The sequence below is a fragment of the Acomys russatus genome, chromosome 3 (genome assembly GCF_903995435.1).
Source record: "Acomys russatus chromosome 3, mAcoRus1.1, whole genome shotgun sequence".
Taxonomy (NCBI): domain Eukaryota; kingdom Metazoa; phylum Chordata; class Mammalia; order Rodentia; family Muridae; genus Acomys; species Acomys russatus.
The window spans coordinates 19486657-19509846 of NC_067139.1; the positions used below are offsets into that span (position 1 = coordinate 19486657).

The 23190-nt window shown below is 45.0% G+C and overlaps 1 protein-coding gene across 2 annotated transcripts in view; it reads left to right on the top strand.

Moving 5' to 3' along the window:
- Cdyl (chromodomain Y like) overlaps window positions 1-23190 on the top strand; it is a 140438-nt gene that overhangs the window by 65437 nt on the left and 51811 nt on the right. The window contains exon 2 of one of the 2 annotated variants that reach the window (XM_051170020.1): window positions 16345-17011. The exons of the other annotated variant lie outside the window; for it this stretch is intronic. Coding sequence (XP_051025977.1) covers window positions 16345-17011 — 667 coding nt within the window. The remainder of the gene's footprint in view (window positions 1-16344; window positions 17012-23190) is intronic. 2 annotated transcript variants of the gene reach the window in all.

Below are 23190 nucleotides of genomic sequence, written 5' to 3' on the forward strand. Positions count from 1 at the left end.
TCCTGGAGTTTTACCAACAAGAGTTAACTTCTGATTAGGAGCTTAGTACCAGAAAGAACAATATAGAAATTGATATTAATTATTTAGAGATCACTTAGGTCTCTCGTGAAGAAGGCTTAGAGATGTAGCACAGTGAAGGTGCCAGTGAAGAGCGCAGTCCTGTGAAGATGTTGGGAGGGACAAAGCTGTTTTTTCTAGTCATGTATATTTATGGTCAGTCTTGGCCTGAGAGATAAGAAGGTGCAGCCTGTAGTGGGCTGTGGATAGAGCTGTAATCATGTAAATAGCCAGGCTGACGGAGAGACTGCCCCAGCCTTGGCCATATTAGAGCTCTGCTTCTGTCATATCTGCAAGCAGTGAGTGATGCCTGCCTTTCTGTGGAGCGGGGCCGGGGCGGGAGCAGGGGAGGCAAGAGAACAGGACTTGAAGATGATGATGATCACCTCTTAGAATCGTAGCATGAGTCAAGCAGGGCAACAGAGACCTGTGTAATCCTAGCGCTTGGGAAAGTGAGGCCAGAGGATTGAGATTTCCAGGCCAACCTGGGCTTCCTAGAAAGTTGGCAGTGCAGCCGTACCCCCACCCCCCCAATGTATCATATGAGGTCTGGGGATCTGTTCCCATTGTAAAGCTGTCACTGAGTCACCCGTGTGAAAGTGTGTTGTTTTCCTGAGGTTGCTCTTTAGTGAATTATTAGAGATTGGCTTATTGGTACCCCCGGGAAACCCCTCTCACCCTAACCTACTCCTTTACTGCAGCTGTGTACAAATTGATTTGTCTCTGCAGTTTTGCTCAGTGTACCTGCAACACCTTGGTTACAATGTCTGATTCTGGCCAGGTTGTAAAGATCCATGGGCAATGAATGCCCTTTTAAAAACCAGCTTCCAAGTCGCGGCTGCCCATATACACACATACCACAGTTGTACATATACAGAACTCTGCAGCATGAAAACTAAGAGCTGCTCAGCCCGGCACACAGCCTGAAGGTTTGAGCTCTGAAAGACATGTGTAAGTTCCGTTTTGTTGGTGTTAAAGAGGTAGGTTGGGCTTACTGTCTGGTTTGAGGTATTAAACGAGCTTTAAGTTAAGTCCATGAAGACGATACCAGCTGGTAACAACTGACTCCACCAACTTTCATCCTTTGCCTGGACTTAGAACCCCTAGTATTATGTGAAACAGTCTTATTTACAGCTGCCCTGTGAAATAACTCCACACATGATCTAACAAGGAAACAAACATCTCACACTTCTAACTTTGAGGCAGCGCGTTTAGTCAGTGTAAAGGCTTGCTGTGGATACTAATGTAAGCCAAGTCTCACACTCTTTAATTTGTTCATCTGTAGTTTGTAACTCCAAAGCCATTTCCTCATGAATAGCCTAGAGGTGGCATTTACTCTCCAGCTCATGTAGGACAAGGTCTCATCAGCTAACCTTGGTTTGGAAGACCTGGTACTTCTTCCTTGGCTGCTTTTCAGCTGAATAAAGCAAGGCATGCCTTTGCAGGTGGAACATCTCCTGCCCCACTTCGTGGTTAAAACAGAAAAGCAGCGCATGATTTCTTGTTCTTTGGAGCAAAGTGAGGTCATTTTATGTTCAAGAGGAGAGGCTCTCACAGGTCTCACCAGCTCTCGGGCTCAGTCTTCTCTAAGCCGTCCTATCTTGGTTTCTATCACAACATGGCACTTCCCATGAGGGTGAGTGGTGGAAAGTCTCTCCAAGAAAGTCATTGTTTTCCACAAATGTATCAAAAGCAATAAATAATAATAAGCAACGACTTGGATTTTTATAGACATGCAGCACTCAGGGCAGAAACTGGCCTTCCTTAGTGCTGCATCCCATTGTATTTGATGAGATCTGGGACCGTCTGCTAAGGCACAAGGAGAAACAGCTTGCTTGTGTATTTCTGAAGAGAACACAGGACCCAACCCAGCAAAAAGGTTCAGAAATGATAGTGGCTAAGAAGATACTATTGTGGATTTTTTTTTTTTTTTTTTTTTTTTTTTTTTTTTTTTTTTTTTTAATATTCTTAAATTGAGGTATACTGAAACCCAAGCCAATTTAATCTGGACCCAAATGCTATTACCCTAAAGCACAGAATATCAAAGCGCCACAGGAGGAGGAGGAGGATCTCCTGAAAAGGGCCAGCAGTGGTACCAAGTGGCAACAAGGTAAGAAAACAGATGTCCCTCTGGAGCCCTTTCTGATAGAGGAGCCATCTGCAAACCACTCAAATCCATATAAAAGAAACACCTCCAAACAAACAGTGGGAATCTCTACCACTGGCAGATGCCTGTGTCATCAAAGGATATTTGAGAGGGGGGAGGAAAGAAGAAGAGAATGAGAAGGAGGAGAAGAAGGAAGAAGAGGAGGAGGAGGGGGAGGGAGAAGGGGGGAGGGGAGGGCAGGAGGAGGAGGAGGAGAGAGAAAGAAGAAACCAGAGCCAGAAAGATGTGAAATATAAAGGATGCCTAAGCAAAGGAAGAGGTAGCAGGAATGTTTGAACACTCTTAGCTGCACAAAACAACCAGCATTAATGTTGATGAATTTGGAGGAAATCAAAGTTAAGTGAAATAAGTTTTGTAGCATCAGGGAGACTCACAAGAATAGTGTCCTTTCTGTCCTTTGATTTGGGTAGGAGGAAGTAGGATTGATATAGTTAACAGAACAGAATTGTCTTGATTACTTCTCTGTTGCTGTTTACAAAATATCCCCACAAAAGCAACTTGATGAAGGTTTTATTGTGACTCAGTTTCAGGATGCAGTCCATTGTGGTAGGGATGTCAATGCAGAGGGAGCTGGAGGCAGCTGTTCACATTGTTCCCATAATCAAGAAGCAAAGAGCAGTGGATGGTTGTGCCCAGTTCACTTCTTCATACAGTCAAGGATCCTGGCCCAGGGAATGGTTTCCGCCCCAGTGGGCAGGTCTTCCCACCTCAGTGAACCTAATCAATATAATCTGCCATGGGCATACCCAGAGGCCCACTTCCTATATGATTTTAGGTCTCATCAACTTGACAATTGAGATTAACTGTCACTTGCCTGTCACTAGCATATTAGAAGATTTAAGGGCAACCACTTAAAAGCATACTGGTAATGAAAAGGGAAAGAGAAATACACAAAACTATAAATAGAATGAAATAATAGAAGTAAAGGCAGACAACTTAATCACAATAATTAGGTGACAAGAGTATCAGATACATAAAACAGAATTTTAAAGGTGAAAAAACAAAAGTTCTCATTGCTTAGTGGGAGTAAGCATAGTTCTTTATGGAGATGGTTATTTTAAGCTTGTTTGCCTCTGGCAGCATTGCTTCAAAATACATAAAGCAAAGTTGGCAAAAGTTGAAATCTATAGTTGGTGGGAAATGTTGGAAGACTTCTCCTTAAGTATTTAGAAGATTTTCAGTGAAAAAATTACAAAATTAGAGTTAGCATAATTACAGTTTATCTGAGCTAAGGGATAGAGAAAGCCCTACCTTGAGGAACTAGATTGAGAAACTCCTCCCGATCTCCTCTCTCCTCCTGTCCTCTTCCTCCCCCCCCCCCTTTTCTTCTCTTGATGGGGAATCTCACTATGTAGCCCTGGGTGGCCTTGAACTCGCAAAGAAACACTCAACTCTTCCTCATAAGCACTGGAATTAGTTATGTGGTACCACACCTGACAAATGCTTTATAAATTTGTCTTTATACTAAGCTACAAGGCAGCAGATATCAAGAAAGACTAAATTCATGCCATGTTCTCTGATTGTAAGTTCCTAGATTAGAAACTGAATGTTTAATTAAGCGTTTTAGAATTTAAGCTGATTATCTCATGAGCCATCAAACTCCCAAGAGAATTACAAGGACACCTAGAACCGCATCTTTGTTCACATTGTGTTTGAATTACAAATTATAGAAAGAACATCAGGAAAGTCAAAGGGAAAAATAAGACACCAAAAATAAAAAACGGAACACTATAATAGAAAATAAAAGCACAGATTCAGTTGAATAAACATATCTAAACCTTGCCCCTTTAAAAAGAAGTTACTCAGAGGCGAGAGGATTAGGCTAAACATTAGGAATGAAAAGGAGGTTGTACAGGTCCTTATCAAAGTGGACACTGCAGTGTTTGCAGTATGATTGCCTACAATGGTTCAAGATGAAGGGAATTCATGAAGGATGTGGAGTCAGTTCACAGGCAAGACCCCCACAGTTGCACACCAACACTCCACACCTACAGAGCACAGTTGCACACCAACACTCCACACCTACAGAGCACAGTTGCACACCAACACTCCACACCTACAGAGCACAGTTGCACACCAGCACTCCACACCTACAGAGCACAGTTTGCACACCAGCACTCCACACCTACAGAGCTCACTGGTACCTCCTCCCCATTCCAAAGAAGAGTGGGTGGACTCCTTTAAACCCCCAAAGTCACCTCACTCTATCACATACTTTGACATTTGTATTTCATCTGTGATCGTACAGCTTTTCTGGTAGTTTAATTTGTTGTTTTGCATGTGCTTTACAGCAAAATTTGTTAGTTCTTCAGATGGTTCTTACAGCTTACAGTAGAACTGCATTTTGACAAACCTATTGTAACTTGAAAAATACCCTAAAGTCAAAAGTAGCTGCCACCCCAGGGTACTACCCACAGGGCTCTGCAAAGATGCAATAGAGAGCCAGTTTCCTGTTTGTTTCTTTTAGTCACCTTGCTGGCTGAAAGCTGGTTGCACCCAGTTCACACATTTATAGAAGAAAGAACAGGAAGGGTAGCTCAGTAGGAGCTGTAGGGAAGGATGGAATGGCAGTGGAGAACCAAGAGAGTAGCATCCCTAAAACAACATGGCGTCAAGAGGAGACAATTTAAAATGCCAGGCCACATTAGAACAGGAAAGATCAGGCTTTTCAGGAACATGAGGAAGAAGATGGCAAGTCCTTTATACTGGGTTTGGGGCAGGGGAGAATATGAAACCTGACAAAATTACCAAAAACAACTATTTCAAGGGTCTGTAAAGTTGGGCAGTCAATGATAGATTAAGGATGTGTATTTGTAAAAACTGACTGTACTTAGGAAAGAACAGTGGAAAAGGGCAGAAACAGACTGGAAGAACTTAGAGAAGAGTGAAGGGATGCCTAGGAATGGAGTCTGCCATGGAGTGAGTACAGAGTGGACCTTTGAGCTCAGGAGAGGCTCCTCAGTAGGAGTCTGCCTTGTGGTGCTGATGCTGGATGATGCTTTTGATATATGCCAGTGTGGTCATTCTGCAGCCTATAACAGCCTTTTTATCATTAGTCTTAAATATCCATGCGAGTGTCCACTTGTGGTTTGAGTTGCGTTTTGTGTACCGTAGGACAGCCTTGCTGCATTTCACACAGGGGTGAGTTTTATTCCTCTGATGGATGTGCTTATTCCTGTTAGCAGAAGATTGGTTTTTTTAACAAGTAACAGCTTATAAATGATGAGAATGATTATAATTAAACCCAGTGGGTGAGATCTACAAATGTTTGTTCTGTGAAGAGCCTATCTTGCGTCTGGTATATTCTGTACTTGGTTTAGTTTTGGCATACTTTGGGATTTGTTTTATATATATGATATGTTTTGCTTTTCTTTTTGATGTAAAATACATTAATAAAAGGACTTAGAAGAGGAATTTTACAAGGAGGAGTTCTCACAGTTTAAGGGAACACAGTTGTGACAGGGAAGCAAAGCCAGGAGTTGCTCACTGTTTGTTACAGTGAAAGGAGCAGGGAGCTACTTTTGTGGCCAAGGGCACCTGCTCACAGCACTGCAGTTCAGGAAGTGTAGAGGTCAGGTGCAAGCATTAAAGCCCACCCTCACCCTCAGAGTTTTTCTAAAGGTTCCAAGACTACCTCCCAAATAGCAGCACCAGCTGGTTCAAACAGATGAGCCTGCCCAGGACTTTTATACCAAGTCATTACATGGCTGATTGTTTTGTTCATGGAACATGAGGCTTTAAAGTGAGTATTTGACAAAAGTGTTTTTAAAAGTATAAGAGAAATTTGGATAAACTGTCGTTGTTAACCTTTTTGTGTTGTGAAAATAGAGCTAGATAGAAAATTCTCAGCCACAGAATTCCTCATTATCTATTTTTAGCCCCTCCACAGTTCCATCTTTGTCCCTACCCATGTCGCACGGCCAGGCTGTACAGCATAGTGCCAGTCACCCAGACTCAAAACAGGAATTTCTTTATGTGACTCCTTCAAGCTTTCCGTTTAGCATGTTCGGTTTGTGTGGCCCACGAGCAATAGCAAGCGCTTTATTCTGTCTGAGGCGTCTGAGGAGGAGTGCAGTCGTGAAGTCGGTTTGCATAGTTGTTTTTGCAGTTGTCGCGCCTTGTGAAGACATTCTGATTCACCCCATGCGTACAATGCCCACATTTGATCAGTTCGTGCTCTGTTGAGTATACAAGCAGCAAACACACTTATTTGTTTCACCAGATGCCATTCTGCGCGTATTCAGAACAAAACCCCTGGGAAAGTGGCTTATGGCAACTTGTTTTTTTGGCAGCATTTCCCTTATTTATTATTATTTTTTAAGTTTTATTTGGATTTGGGTAAACTCTAAAGGGAAAAAAGAGAATGGGGCTGGCAAGATAGCTCAGTGGATAAACTCATTTGCTGCCAAGCCTGACAACCTGAGTTTGATGAGGTTGATTTTAAAATGGGTAAATAATTTAACACGTGTTGGGACTTTCAGTAAGAAGGGTTCATTTATATTCTCTTTATTTAAGAGCCCAGTTCAAGATTGTTGAATGGGCACACAGACAGGGGGCGCAGTCGCAGGTAGCACAGCCATGTAGAATTCTCCTCACCTGTTCGCTCACCTCGCTGCGCTACCACCTGTCTGATGTGTGCGCGTGTGGGTGTCCCCATTTACTTCCTGATTTCTCGCTAATAAGAAGACTCCTCTAAAGCCTCCCAAGCTCACTGTAAGGATTGCAGCGCTCTGTAAAATCCATATTCAGGCTGCCTCCAAACAGTGTCCCCACAGCCTGGATAAGAGTAAACGGTATCCAGGTTTACTGCTGGGTTTTTTCCCTTTATGAATTGCTTAGATTTTGTCTCATTCACACTCCAAGGCCTTACTGACTTGGAAGAAAAAATAATGTAGTATTCATTTTTTTCTTATGCACTGCATCTCTGATTTTGTGGCGGCTCTTTTTTGCACACGTGCAGACATGTTCACTTTGCATTGGGGTGGGCAGTCTGCTTCTCCACCACTCAGGCCTTGGGAGCCATTATGCCGGGCTCCTCGTGGGAAGCTCTGTTGCGTAACTGTGGTCTGCTGCACACCCAGCGGCAGTTTTAGATATCGTTAGATGCTTCCCAGTGGAAGCATTTTCATGCCAAGAACCACGTAGCAATGTTCCGCTACGTAGGCCGTGTGAGATGTAGTTGAAGACGCACAGATCTTAGGCGTGTAGAACCTTAACAGATGTATGCGTGTGTATAACTACTATCTCCTGGACCCAGGGACCATTGTCACCCATAAAGTTCACTTGTGTCCTTTCCGTTGCCTCTGCTACGCGTACGCTTTGTCCAGCTTCTGTGTTCACACCAATCCTATCAAGTGGCACTCCACTGCGGAGCACGCAAGCTTTTGTTTCGTTCTTGTTGCCTGATTCGGTAGCAGTCCTTCCCTCTAACAAACTCCCAAGATAAGTCAATTTACAAAAGATTTATTTTGGCTAAGAGTTCCAGAGATTTCAGTTTCAGCCCATGGTTACTTGCCTCCGTTGCCTTTGGTAGGAGCAGGTAGTGGAGAAAGCTGCGTTCCTCATGACGTCCTGGAAGCAGAGACAACTACAGGCTGCAATTCCCAGTGTCCCTTTCAAGGACACACTTTCAGTGACTTAACTTCCTACCAGCTATGATTCCCCTCGTGCAGGTGCCACTACCTCACACTTGAGGAGGCCAAGTCTGGGAAGTGTGGCCAGTGGCACAGTTGTTAAGCCCAGTGCAACTTTGCACACACTGGAACCCGGAGCGTGTACTTAGATTTCAGATGCTGACTAGGGAAGGTTTTCTTGCTAGGTGGTGTCTTTACAGATTCCTTTATAAAGAACTAACTTTGTCTCATTTAACGCTTTGCTAGAAAGGACAGTGCGTTTTATAGAAGGGTCCAGTGGTGTATGTGACACTGTTTGTATGAGGGCTCTGCCCTCCCCCGCTTCAAACAGTGAAACATAATCTCCATTGCAGTAGTGTTAGCTTTGCTAGGACCGTCTGCTGTGTGAGATCACACCAACGGTGCCATCTGGGGGGATTGGTCCCCATTGGACACTTCAGTCTGCTGGCACCTTGACTGTAAGCAGTAAATTTCTATTGTTCGTAAATAGCGTACGCAGCCCCAACAGACAGACACAGGTTGGTGCCAAGCCTGGAGTGTTTTGCATCTGTGTTGTGTCCCCATCTCCCATGCCCACCCCTAAACCCACCCTGCCCCCAACCCTGTGGCTTGGGGAGATTTTGAAATTTTGATAAAGTCTGGCTTATACAATTTCTTGCTTTCCTGACTATGCTTTCTGTGACTCAAGAGACCTTTGTCCCCTCCCAAACCATAACGATGATGCTTTATGTTTGGTCTAAAAGCTTCATAGTTTTTGTTCTATTACTGGCTTATAAGATATTTCGAATTCACCTGGTAAAGAGGCTTGTGGTTCTTTAGCAAACGGATGTCCAATATTCTGGCACCTCTTCATTCTGTGGTGACAGTCTCATATAGCCTAGGTTGGACTTAGGAACAAAATATTCTGGCTCTTGCCTCTTTCTCCTGGGTTCTGGGACTGTGGGCCTGCTTGTGTGGTGGCTGAGGATCAAATCCAGGGCTTTGTGCATGCCACCCAGCACTCTACCAACTAAGCTTTGTTGGCAGGTCTCCTGGTACCATTTATTAAGAAAGTTTGATTGAGTGGGTTATGGAGGCCTTTATAATAAGCAGGATCAGTGTATGGCTGCACAAATGGATGTCTTTCTAGACATTCCTTTAGGTTACACTGACTATGGCTGATGTCCTCACACTCCTTTGGAGGGATAACTGTCATTACTCAGTTACCTGTCTGCTGTCTCTGTCTCTTTCCCCAAATCTCCAAGGTCTTGAGACCCTCAAACCATTTGTTCCCTCTTTGGAGTAGCCACACAGATGGAAAGAGTGTAGGGAAGCCTCGGGGGTCATTGGAAGGGCCAAAATAGAGAACTACACTCAGACTACGTAGTTGTCTACAGCGTCATAGGCAGTGGACACAAGCGGAACATGGCAGCTCTGCTCTGGGGCAGGAGGCCAGCGTCCTCCCGATTCTCTCCTGTGACTCTTGGCGCATTTGCACCTAGTCTCTGTACTTGGCCACCTTTTCTTCTGCCGCTCAGAAACCCACAGGCGACAGGTTAAAAGTCACCCTTCTGTCAGCCTGTAGAATTGTTGGGGTCACTCACGGATGTCCCGGGTGAGGACCAAGCTGCTCTGGCCCTTGGTGCTGTAAAGACTGGCAGAACCTGGGCCGCAGTGACACAGTCCTTCCCAGAGCCAGTGTGCATGGTCAGGGCTGTATTTCTCACATGAAGGCCAGGTGTTAACTCACCTCTGTCCTTAAAATGTGATAACTTGCATCATTGGGGTGAGAATAGAGCCTCAAGGGCCCAACGAGAGAAATTATTAGATGATGAGATAGTGCTGCTCTCTCCAGGTGAAGTTCCACTGATATATGGATCTGCACCACATGGCTCATCGCCTTGGCTGTGCGGTTGCTTCCGTTGGGCCCTCACCTTGCACGAGCCATGAACAGATGGCAGGATGTTCATCCCATACTCTTTTTGAAATTCCCTTGGCCCTGGGAAATGCTCTGTCAACTTTGACTTACTAGCCAAGGTTTTATGGATGACAAGAACACTGCATTTCCTCTTTCAGGCCACAGCAGGGTCCTTGTAGATGCTAAAGCAGCCAGTTGCACTTACGCTAGTGGCCCCAGCCAAGAAGAAAGAAATATCAGCTCAGTTTATGATTCCTGTTTCACTACCATTTGACATCTTTATGTAGCCCACCAGACATAATCAAGACATGTTTTTCCTGTGGACTCGGGCTTTCAATTTTTGTTCTTCCAGTCTTAAGTTCTTCAATATTTTTTGTAGAGAGGATCCGCTAGCAATAGAATCTCTTTATGTGGAAATATTTAGCACAATCTAATGTTCACAACACAAAGCAGACAGTTGTTTTGAGTAGAGTAAAGATGGTTCCATAGAGGGCTTGGAAAGGGACCGACAGCCTCCTCCTTTATCAATAGGATACAGCAAAGTGGCATGTTGTTGAAAGTGCTGTGCATTCAGATGGCCCAGAGCTGAGGGGCAGCATTCTGTCTAACAATATACTAACAGGGTAACCCATTGTGGTACCACACAGAGTGTTTTCTGAAGTTCTGTGCTAGTTCACATTTCCTCTTTCCTAGATTCTGCCCTTTGCCCTGTCTCTAGCTCTGCCTATTATAGAACTTTATTTTTTGGACTCATTCAATAAATATATAGTCTTTTATGTGTAATTGTATTATTAAGTCTGTGGTATGTGTAGTATATTACAAGTCTATGCCCATAAATAGAGCAATACAATGCACGAAGCACACAATGACCCCTCCCAAAATACAGCAACAAAACTTGGCAGGAAAAGTGACATCACCCATAATAGACAGAGAATCTGATTGGGATATAAATAGGCAAACAATGTGTTCATTTTCTGAAAGACTGGCAGGTTTAAAAGCAGCACCTAGAATGTGTGATACCACTTTTCTCTGTGTCCATTATTCCCAGTGTGAAGTCAGCCGTGAGTCTTACTGGAGTTTCAGTGTTATAACTTGCATATGTCTGTGGAGTCATCCCACTTGAGATTTGTAATGTTTCCAGTTGCATATGCTACTTGTACAGAAACGTGGCTGTCTGCAGAGATGGCTGAGTGAACAAGGCACTTGCTGCACAGTGTGAGACCTTGAGTGTGAATCTGCAAAAATCACAGAAATCTGGATGTGGTAGAACGCACCCACAATCCAGTGCTCTTACAGTGAGATGGGAAGTGGAAACCGAGCAGCCCCAGAGGCTGCTGGGCCAGTGACGGGGTGTGTTCTGTTTTGGTTTTTTGAGACAAGGTTTCTCTGCGTGGCCTTGGCTGTCCTGACTCGCTTTGTAGACCAGGCTGGCCTCGAACTCACAGTGATCCTCCTGCCTCTGCCTCCTGAGTGCTGGGATTACAGGTGTGTGCCATTGGCCCAGCTAGTGACTGTGTTTTGAAAGGCTGTCTCTTTCCCTGATTTCTGCTAAGCTGTTGTTTTCATTTGGTGTTGCATGTAGCTCATACGTACTGTATACTGGTTGTCTACCCCATTGCTTTTGATGATGCCTGGTGTGCAAATTGCTCACCAGTCTAGCCCCATTAAGTCTAGGCAGGGGTGGATTTTGAAAACTGTTTCAACATTTGTATTTAACTCATAAGGGCTCAGTCAGTTTCTTCCCCACTGGCTCATTCTTTGTACTGACCAAGGTACCTTCCGACTTAGCCTTTTGCTCTTGTTTTCTGGGGCACCTTTACGTGGGAACTTCGCCACGCTATGCAACTAGCCAAGTGTTATCTGGGGGTCTTACAGATTGCCTCTCCCAGGACAAAACATCTGAACCACTACAGAGGTGTAACTTCTGATCTTCTTAGCTGACTCCATCAACCCCCTGGGCGTGAGGCCAAACTCAGTACTGCCTTGCACCCCCTAGAGTACAAGCCCCCTGTGTATTGGGCTGTCTGGAGGATTCCCTTGATGTTATGTTTCTTCTCATTAGGGAATTGATGTCTTCACTTTATTTATACACAGAGACTTTTTAAATTTTTTTTAAATACCAGCTTTGCTACTTTGGAGAGATGTCTTCTGGGCCCTTTGCCCCTCAGTCCTGAGATAGCAGCTCTTTGTTTCAGGGTTCTGGACATGTATGTCTTGTACGACTCCACAGGGAGCAGTCCTTACAAATTTACGCCTGCCTCGCCCCGTACACATGCCATCCTTGTACCTTTATTCTGCCGATTCTCACAGTAACCTGTCTCTGCAATAAGCCGCGGCCATTGGTGAAGCATGGTTGTGGTTTCAGGGCCTTGAGACACATCATTACTCAGAAATGTGCCTGGGGCTTGAGCACGTCAGTAAGTTAGTTCGATTTGGTCCTTGTGCTCCTGTGACGTGTCCTGTCTGCCACCCAGTTAGATTTCTACTTTCCTTTCAACCCAGGCTTTGTCCTCTGGTTGTGCTTTTTGTCTGAATGCTGCCAGCTATAAAGCATGTCTCCTGCAAAGCCAAAGCCGGTGTGACGTGTTTCCCTGTTCTAAGAACCCATTCCCCTCCACTTTCTTCTGGGGTTTCTTCATAGAGTCTTTAGATAGTTGTGTTTAAATCCTTCCTCCTTTCTGGCCTTGGAACACTCTATTTTTGTAATACAAATGCTTGGCTTAGGATGGGATTACCTCTTGGTAAACCGGTTAGAAGTTGAAAATGTTTTTAAAAATGCGTTTCACACAATACCCAAGGAGCATTGCAGCTTAGCAGCTCAGGACCCCATAGGGAGTCAGCTGTTTCCCCTGGTGACAGGGTGCTGCAGCTGTGCAGCACAGCAGGACCCAGCTGTGCTCTCACTAGTCTTGAAGGTCAGGATGCCAAAGTCTGAAGTAAAGGTTCTGTGGAGTCTGTATTACTTTTATGTCAGGATAAAGCCAGAAAGTGTGTCAGACCATTACATAAAAACTACCCTTACAACATGAGGCAACTTTTCTTGTTCTTAACAGTTATGACAACTTTTTTCAGCGGCTGATACATCTTTTTTATCTGTTGCATCTTACAAGATACCAACGTTCTTTTTCTGTAAGTAGAGTTTTAATATGTTACTCTCTCCACCCAGCATTGTTTGTGACTTAATGCTGCTGGTCGAAGGAGCCTCCTCATAATGTCAGGCAAACATGCTGCCACAGGGACGGTGTGCACAGTGATTGGTCATGCCAGATGTCTGCTGTCTGGGCTTTGGAACTAGCAACAGCATTTTGCATGCCTTGTGCTGGTTTTCCTTAAACTGCCACAGTGGTGGAGCCAAGTGTTCTTCGCTTGCATCCCTGCTGAGCCTTTCTGTTGTCTGCACCCTGGGCACTTTGGTATATTGCTGGGCATGGGGACCCTAGACTGTAGTCCCAAAAAAGGTGGTTTGGGTGTTCCACCTACTCCTTGGAGGTTGATTCAGAGTTCTGCAAGCCATCAGCAGGGATCTGTAATATTACAGAAGCTTGGCTTTTACTTGTTCCACATTTTGGCTTTTAGATTGAGTTTTATAAGAAAATCCTAACTCAAAGAACTTGAGCATAGAGTTTGAATTTTATGTTGAAATTTGCGTTTCATGTGTGACCGTGGGTAGCATTATTAAGACAGTGATTTGGGTGGCATTTTCATGCCTTCTTCCTTCAGTGAGTGCTGGCTTTCCTGTGGGTCTGTACGTTAGCTCCTTCCACAGAGTTGTATGAAATTCTTGGCGTTGACCTTATGTCACTGGAGCAGCGCCTTTTATATATACTGTGAGAAAGGTGCTTCTAAGAGATCTGGGGAACAGTTATCCAGGGTGTCGAAGCTCAGAAAGGTCTGAGAAGACCTCGAGGAAAGATGAGTCTTTGTGTTCCTCTCTGACAGTTTTCCCCCCTTGCCACAGTGAAAGGGCTCAGGAAATAATTTCAGGTTTACGGTTTCAACAGTTTGGTTAATGTGAGTGATATCTGTTTGTACATTAATTAACGGTGGCAACTCAGATGCGTAGTCCACCCATAGCAGCTTCCAGTGTCAGAGGAGACAGTGGCCTCTAGTGGGAGTAGGAACATGGTACTCCTGTCCCCAGGGTGTGACATTTGAATTTGGTACCTTGTGCAGTGTGAGTCTTCTGTAACTTCACCTGTCCAATACCAGGTTTACTGCCTCCTGGTCACCTGATGGTGTCAACCCCATGCTGAATCCGTCACCAAGTGTCTGATTGTTCCCCACAGTCTGTGACGGGCTGGCAACCACAGACTACGGTGGACTCAAACAATGGGTTTTATATTTTAAATAAGTTAATAAAATTGTTATTTTTAGCATAGGATACTACAAGATACTCCGTGTTTAGCTTTTTTAGATGTCACTGATTTATTTATTGTTTGATTGATTCTGCTTCCTTGCCTCTGAGACAAGTTGAGTGGTTGGGATATTGTGTGACTCTGAAGCGTAAGCCATCTGTTCCTTAGCAGTGCTTGTAAGGTGCCCACTGGCTCAATATTGCCTTCTGTTGGCATCTCTGAACAGTCCAGCCCTGAGCATTTGAGAGGACGTGTGTGTTCCCAGGTAACGGCTGAGGCTGGTTCCTGTGCTACAAAGAAAGGGGCAGGGTCCTAGGGCCCAGAGGAAGAGAAAGAAAGAAACCTTGTGTCCCCACATCGCCACCTCAGCTTTAAGGACGTAGAAGTGAGGGAAAAGAGGGTGTTCTGGTTGAGTCCATACTTCTAGAGGTAAAAATGGATATAAGGAGCAAAAATAGCCTTAAACACAGTTTTTCTTTAAGGTATAATTTCTTTCCCCTGCACATTTAACACTTTAAAACTGTCATGAAAGTGACTTTTGAGAAATTTTCCAGAAATTCTCCTTTTATTTCTATGGAAGGCATGCACCTGTGTGTGTAACTATTCCCAAGTGAGAGTTTGTCAGTATCTTACAGAGCAGCTATGTGGACCAGCTCACCCACTTGACAGTAACTCTTGGCCGCAGGAGGTCTGTTGCTTGTAAAATCTGCCTCCCAGTGAGACAAGTCTTAATTCGCCTCACACAGAAGCAATAATGAATGTTTAAATTGAGGCTGGCCTACAGTTAAGGGCTTTAATTCTGTATCTTAAGTACAGATATGTTAGGGAGCTTGTTTGTTTTTAAGAATAAAGAATATCTTTGAAGATAAAGATGGGGTATTTCCACATGCTCTTGCAGCTGTAGTCAGCTGACATGCATTAATTTGGAGTAGAGAGAACTTGGTACTCACTGGGTCTTATAATCTGTAACTGTGCAAGAAACACACTCATGTTCTTAAAAACTGGTAGACTTAGACCTTTGCAGCCCTAATTAAAGAGCGGTTAGCTGATTTGAGCCTCTGCCTGCCAGACATGACACAAAATCACACCTGACCACCATGGAACAGTCTAGTGGTATTTACTTTACGTGTAGGTGCCACAACAGATTATGGGTATTTCTGCAGTAACGTGGGCATTAATGTCAAATATTTTCCTTGTCTGAATTGTAAGTCGGCCGTTTACATTTAAAATGTCAAAGTAACTGAATGCATTACAATAATAGATGTATATTTGATACATGACATATCAATCATCACTAAAAGATGAATATTACCTTCTTTTAAAGCTTATCAGCATAAAAATTCACACCAAAATTTGAGGGGAAATAGCTTGACTGGCCTAGAACATTCCATTAAGAGGAGCAGTCTCGTTGGTGTTAGTGCATCAAAGTCACATTTACCAGACCCTCATGCTCCTTTGGTTGAGCTGGCTGCACATAACACGGAGGGCGGTTGCTGCTGGTCATCCACGGATGGCCAGCATAGACTCGGGGCTTCATGCTGCCCCAGCTGTACTTGTTAGAGCCAACTCAGAGGGTGGGGCTGAGTGTCAAAATAAAAAGCCCATTTGAATCGTAACGAAACCATTTACCTCATGTGGATATGTTTTTGGTTTTATAGCTACCAGTGTATTTCCATTTTATACCTAAAATGAAGATACATTTCTGAAAGTACCAATATTTCTTGTGGATAAAACACCAGTTGTGTTTTAAGACTAGGGCCCTTTTGTTCTAGCCCTAACTGGCCTTGAAATGGTAACACTCCTCCTGCCTGAGCCCCAACTTGGGGGAGGCTGCTTCCTTCTGTTTTAGTTTTGTTGGATGTGTGGTTGAAACAGACTTTAACTGGATAGTAACCTAAAAATCCACGTAGCATTTTGATTTATGCCTACCAGTCATACATTTTGAGTAAGAAATATAAGCAGGTAGCCTGTGCTCGTTGCAAGGAAGTTGTCAGAATTCCGAGTACTCTGTTACCATTCTCTTTTTTTTTTTTTTTTTTTTTTTTTTTTTTTTTTTTTTTTTTTTTTTTTTTTTCCTTTTTTTTTTTGATTGGGGGCAGGAAAGAGAAGAAGAGCTCTATGGCCTGTGGTGGTGCTGGTGACAGTGGTCATGGTGATTGATGGTGATGTTTCCTTGTTAAGCTCATAGCTTTCTTGAGTAATGAGGTTTGTTTTTAACCTTTCTCTCATGCATAGGTGGAAAGAATTGTTGACAAAAGGAAAAACAAGAAAGGAAAGACAGAGTATCTGGTGCGCTGGAAAGGCTATGACAGTGAGGACGACACGTGGGAGCCAGAGCAGCACCTGGTAAACTGTGAGGAATACATCCATGACTTCAACCGGCACCACAGCGAGAGGCAAAAGGAAGGTAGCCTGGCCCGCGCCAACAGAGCCTCCCCGAGCAATGCCCGGAAGCAGATCTCCAGGTCCACCCACAGCAGCCTTCCCAAGACTAACCCCAAAGCACTCGTGGCAGGCAAAGATCATGAATCCAAAAACAGCCAGCTGTTGGCTACCAGCCAGAAGTTCAGGAAAAACACAGCCCCAGCTCTTGCAAGCCGCAAGAACATGGACCTCGCCAAGTCAGGGATCAAGATTCTTGTGCCTAAGAGCCCCATTAAGGGCAGGACCTCGGGCGACAGCTTTCAGGGGGAGAGCCCTGAGAAGCTGGGCCCTGTGGAGCAGGGTCCCGAGGACACCGTAGCGCCAGAGGTGACTGCAGAGAAACCCGTCGGAGCTTTGCTGGGCCCTGGTGCAGAGCGAGCCAGGATGGGGAGCAGGCCCCGCATACACCCACTCGTGCCTCAGGTTTCTGGCCCTGTGACTGCTGCCATGGCCACGGGCTTAGCTGTTAATGGAAAAGGTGAGTGTCCAGGTAGGCTGTGGTGGGCTTTGCTTACGTGCTGAGCAGTGACCCTAGAAGGCCTGTGTCCTTTTCTAGGAGGCTCGTCCTGGGAGTTGGAGGAGTCACACAGCTATCTCCCAGGCTTTCAGAAGATTGACAAGTTCTTCTTTCTTTCTTCAAAGGCGTTGGCTTTCTCTTTGCCACCCACAGCTGTGTCACCACTTTGGACTGCTCGTAACAGGGTCTCTTCCTATACCATTTACGATTAGTATTTTTTTATAGCAAACTTTGTGAAGCCTCCTGCCTTCCTACATCTCTCGCACACACGTTTTGTTAAGAATCTACCTGCCAGCATAGGCTTAGAGACCACACCCTTTATTTGCATGCCCGTGTCACTCACCAGAAGTGCTTGGGGGGGCCACTTTGAGTTTGGTCTGTTTCTTCATGCACAGCTGACAAGGCTCTGTTGCCCCCTGTTTGGGAGTCGGAGCTCATTGTGCATGGTGCCAGTCTGCCACCATCTCCTTGCTTCCCCCTTGCTCATCCAGACCCTGCCGGCCGGGCTGCTCTGTAAGTCTTGATGCTGTCTTCTTGCCACAGCTTTCTCAGATTTGATTCTGTGTAAGGGACTGCTAATGAAAGAAACTCAGAGCCTCCTGGCTAACCATGCAGAGTCACAGCCCCAGCTCTACCGTAGCTTCCCACGGCTCTCCCGATTCTTGCCATTTCATTTGTATAAGTGGATAGAATGGTACCCTCTGACCAAGCTAGTGAGTCTTCTCTCTTCTGGGTGCTCTTGGACCACTGCCCCAACCTGTGCAGGCACCGTCACAGCACACCCTGACCAGTCATTCTCAGCTCCCTCCTAAACCCCTTCCTCTCCTGGCCCTCTCACAGCGTGATCTCCGTGTATACACTCAGCTTCAGCCTTAGATCAGTGTACGACACAGTGGTGTAGGGTTGCTGGGGAAGCTGCTTAGCTCCGCAGGTAAAAAACACACGTGTTACTAGCAATCCAGCCATAGTATATATGCAACAAGTTTTCCTCTTGGCCTTGCCTTTGTGTGGTACCTCAGCTGCCTATTAACTGAAATCTGACATCTCCCCAGCATTTTCCAGATTCATACCAGAACGCAAGGTCCTTCTCTGCCAGCTACAGATCAGCCTCGCATGGAGTGAGGGTTCATTTATGAGTGTGATGACATCCCATAGCCAGGAGGAAGATCATGGACATTCATAGGTAGCAGAGCCTCGTAGTCACCTGCTAGTGAGCTGTGCTTCCCATGTAGGGAAGTCAAATCCAGAGAAAATGAAAGTTCATAGAGAGAGCCATGGACACAGAAGGAATCAAAACAAATGTCTCCATTCATCTCCTGTGTTCTCCCCATGGTGCTTCTGGGGGCGAGATGGGGGCAGGGCATGCGGAGCCTGCACGTGTGTCTGCATTGATGACTTTAGGCCAGGTACTGTGCTCAGCTCTGGACTAGCACAGTAGTTGGCAGTGTGGAAGCCTGTGAGGTGGACCCCACTCCACACCTGGTTTTGTATAGTATGCAAGCTAAGAGCAGGCTTCCCTTTTGCCTAATGACTTAGAAACCAAGAGGACTCTTCAAGTGAAAATGCAGCAGAGTGAAACTGTATGTCTGTGTAGGACACAGTTGTGACCATCTATGCATGGATTGTCCATGATTGTGTCTGCTACAAGGACAGATCTGAGTCCTGGTAGGACCCGTGTGGCTCAAAGTTTGCTGGTCCCTGCAACAGGAAGTCGCCAACTTTTTTAGGCTTTTGTATTTAACTTTTGAGTAGAACATAAAGGCCTCAGAGGGCCTGTGATCCTCTTATCCTTCTCAGAAGTCTCTGTGTTTTTGTTCATGGAAGGGAATTTAGGATCTCCAACCGTGGACCTAGCAAGGCTGAGAACCCAGAAGGCCAGCTTTGGCAGGTTCCCATGGTACGCACTACCTTTCTCTTGCTCCCCTGTGTGGCCCAAATGAACTGTGCCCCCTCTTAAGTTTCCCCAGTCTGCAAAACCCACCCCCATCCAAGGTCTTAGGTCCTTGTATAACGATGGTCCTAGGTCCAATTTCAGGACTTGGTGGCTTTCCACTTTTGAAAAGTTCGTGCAGTGCTGCAAAGGGCGTGTGAGCGATCCTGAGATCTTCCACTCGTAATCTCGCCAAGGAGCTCAGTAGACTGGTGTGAAGTAACACGCCAAGACTGCTATGTCCCAGCCCGTACCCTGCTCACCTTCCCACTGAGAACAGTCTCCACTGAGAGGGGCAAGTAGAAGCCACTTGAATATTTTTAAGACAGTGGAGACTGATCTGGCCAGTGTCAAGTCTAGACTTGCAGATTAATGAGTAGCTTCCTATGCCCAGGGTCCTTCCCCCTATTGGCAAGTCCAATCTGAACAAGTGAGATGGATGCCAAGCTAGCCAGACAAGGCTCAGATGGACCAGTACCCCTCTCCTCAGGAGGCAATTGCCTCTGTCCAGTACATCAGCCTGCGGCCAGTGGGGACAGGTGGTCAGAACGGTGTCTGCCATGGGGCTGCTTCTCGAGACAAGCTTGTGGGTGGGCTCCAGGGGAACACATGGTCATGGAACGTAAAGATGAGGAGAGAATGGAACAGTCCTTCCAGAAAGCCACATATCCTCTCTCCTCAGTGATAAGACTCGAGACTGAAGCTGTGCTCGACTGTTGGTCCACGTGTGTAGGTTTGGTTTGGTTTGGTTTGGTTTGGTTTTAAAGCAGTTGTTTGTTTTTACCCCCCAGATTCATTTTAGAGCTGTGTAAGAAAATGGATTTGTTTGAAGCCAATACTGGTAGAGCCATTGGGAAATGAACCATCTTTCTGGTCAAAACAGCAATCATGTGTTCAAGGGATCTGTTTACCACTGAAAACAGATTAGAGTGTCTAAATCAGAATGAATGCTGTGGGCCATGTTAATACACTAATACATGGAATGACCATATGCATATTAGCTTTTAACTATTTTAGAGCTAAAACAAAGGCTCAGAGGTGGATACATAGCTTCTCTCATAAATCTAGCTAAGTTCTCTTCCTGCTCCTCAGGGGTCATTCATGCTCTACCTAGTGAACTTACTTTACAAAATAAGCGATTGTTTTTAAAAGCTGGTATCATAACTTTTTTCTATTTACAAATTCACATGTGTAATTGTTCCTCGTTGTACAGGTAGGAAATATGAGACAACTGTCAGCAACCTTTACAAAGAAAATAAGTAGAACCAGAAATAAGCCCTGCCATTGTTACCACATAGAGGTGGCTATTAGTCAAGGGAAAGCCAACCGCCATCCTGGGCAGCCTTGGCTTGGCTGCCATTATCTCGCCAAGGATATGAGCGGACTTGTAGCCCGGTTCGCTTTCCTACTTCAGCAAGTGTCATGTTAATGGCGCCTCTCTAGTCGCATAGTGCTGTTGAGTGTGAAGGCTCTGTCACAGGGACAATGAGGTCAGGCGGCCGGTGCCCAGTGGTAACTTGGACCACAAGGACATGTCTGCTTGAGAAGAAGGGGCATTGAGCAGGTATAGTGACACGTGCCCATAATCCCAGTGCCCGAGAGTCCGAGGCAGGAGGATTGCTGTGAATCTTAGGCTAGCCTGAGCTACACAGTAAGTTCAGGGACATGGAGTACTACAGAGTAAGACCAGAAAAACTGAAATAAAAATAGGCACAAACAAAAATGTATGTGCAACCATGGGTTTTGGGGAGCTGGGGGGAATGACTCAGTGTGTAAAAGCACTTGCTATTCTTCCAGAGGACCATGCGGTTCCCAGCACCCACGTTGGGTGGCTCACTTCTGTTTGTAATTCCAGTTCCGTGGGTTCAAACACCCTTCTCTGGCCTCTGTGGGTACCTGCAAGCACATGGTATACATACAGACAAGCAGGCAACCACACATAAACATAAAATAACATTACATTGAACTCTTTTCTTTAAGAAGGATTGTTTGTAGGGGCTGGAGAGATGGCTCCTTCAGTAATTCGCTTGCTGCAAATGCGCGAAGACCTGAGGTGGTTTCCCAGCGCTCAGGTGAAAGCTAGGTGTGGTGCCACAGTGCCTGAAGGCAGAGACAAGAGTCAGTTGAATGCTAGATTCTGTCAAAGCTTGCCTCAAAAAGCTAGGGCTGGGGAGATGGTTCATTGGTTAAAAGAGTTTAGTAGGTGAAAATGCTCACCATGCAGATGTGAGAGCCTAAGTTTGAATCCCAGAACTCAGTGTAAAAGCCAGGCACTACAGTGTAAGTGGATGTTATCTGGGGTTCCTACAGTGCCTGTGGGCTAGCTCACCTGTCACATGCAACAGTAAACAGAGACCCTGTCTCAGACAACGTGAAAGGCAAAGACCAACATCCAAGATTGTCCTCTGGCTTCCACACATGGTTGTGCCCCTGTGTGTCTGAACCCAGTGGGCATTTGTTAGAGTCTCCTGTGTAACTTTCATGTCCTGATGGGCCCTCTCACTTCCTCCTCAAAAACGAGCTACTTAACACTGAGAAAGGTTACAGACATTAAAACCCAGTGCACAACTGCTTGAATGGCTCCCCTACCTCATGATAATTGACGCCTTCAAGCATGACTTGTGATGCTCAGTAGCATATGGGGTCTTTTGTTCTTATGATGAGTTTACTGTGCTTTAGAATTCTAATGCTGGCTCTACCCATTATAAAAATTTGGTAATCTCTAAGAAGTCTTCAAAGTGCGCAAGTGTAATCACTTTATTTTAAAACTCATAAATATGTAGGTATTTGGCAATCAGTGATGTGTAACTAAGACCCTTTGGAAAGAAGATCTTGAATATATCTCACTGGCAGGGCATTTGCCACACTTGAGCAAACCACTGGCTGGGCTTGGTCCATAACATGTATATGTGCACACACGGTGTAATTCCATTTGCTACTTAGAGGAGTGAAAGCCTTTGTGAATGGAGGGCTGTTTTCTGGGAAAGCACACTCAGTTGTACGCTATTGCATCTAGTTTGGATCTCTTTATAGTTGGCCACATGTAAACTGTACACAAAAACACACCTGAACATTTTTGAGTGCACATTTATATGCTCTGGTTTGCTTGATTTTTCTTTATATTCTCATTTTCTCTTATCTATTTGGACCGTTTTATATATAGCCTAATCTCTTCCCAAACCTATTGATGTCGTTTTATTGAAATATTACGGCTCCCTTTTGAAATCACATTTTTTTTTCTCTCCTATGCTGACTGAACTAGTTGTGTCTCTCTATACTCTTCAGCTCCTTAATTGAACCTGTGAGACAAGTGAACTGAAGGAAAAGGTATATGGGGAGGCCATTTCACTAACTTCATGCACGAACCACAGAAACGAAGTAGCCAAAGATGGAATTAGACATAAGAACTTAGGTGCCATTTTAACAAAGGACAGTAAATTGTGGAGAAGGACGACACAAAGGCAAAGATTCTAGAGGTGGAGTCATGGTGTGGGGAGCTAGACACAGACAGGCAGAGAGAGGCTGGTGAGGTAAGATTTGTTTGTGCAAACTCGTCTGTGTTCCATCTACTGAGAAGTTGCTTTTTGGTACTGAAAGGGCAGAGCACAGTAAGAATAGGCCCTGCCTGGATTCGCATTTGAGAGCAGGAATGTATTCTCATCCCTTCCAGGCACTTAGGGAAGGACCTTACGCAGCACAGATGGCGTGCCAGGCCCGACTGCCCATCTCCCTCACCTGCAGAGGGAAGCAGGCTCCTTGGAGTGTTTCTCCTTCCTGTCTTGTGAGTGTATTAAGACATCTTCAGGGATATTCAGGACAGTGCCTTCCCAATGAGCCAATCTCAGTGCCCTTGTTCCCAGTTTAGATGTTTCACCAGATGTGAACCTTTTTCATTTTTTATTTTATTATATTTGTGATGAGAGAATTTGCCTGCATTTATGTATGTTCCCCATGTGTGTGCCTGGTGTCCTCCAAGGCCAGAAGAGGGCACTGGATCCTATGGGAAGGAGATTTATAAATAGTGAGCTGCCATGTGGGGGCCGGGAGCCAAACCTTGTTATCTAAAAGAACAGCATTATTAGCATGCGTCTTACAGGATTTTCCATGTTGCCACACCAAGTATTTCTTCAGAAATTTTAAACTTTATATAAATTGCCATAGTAATGGAAGTTGCTAGACCAGTGTGAGAAATGCCTGCACACTCTTTACC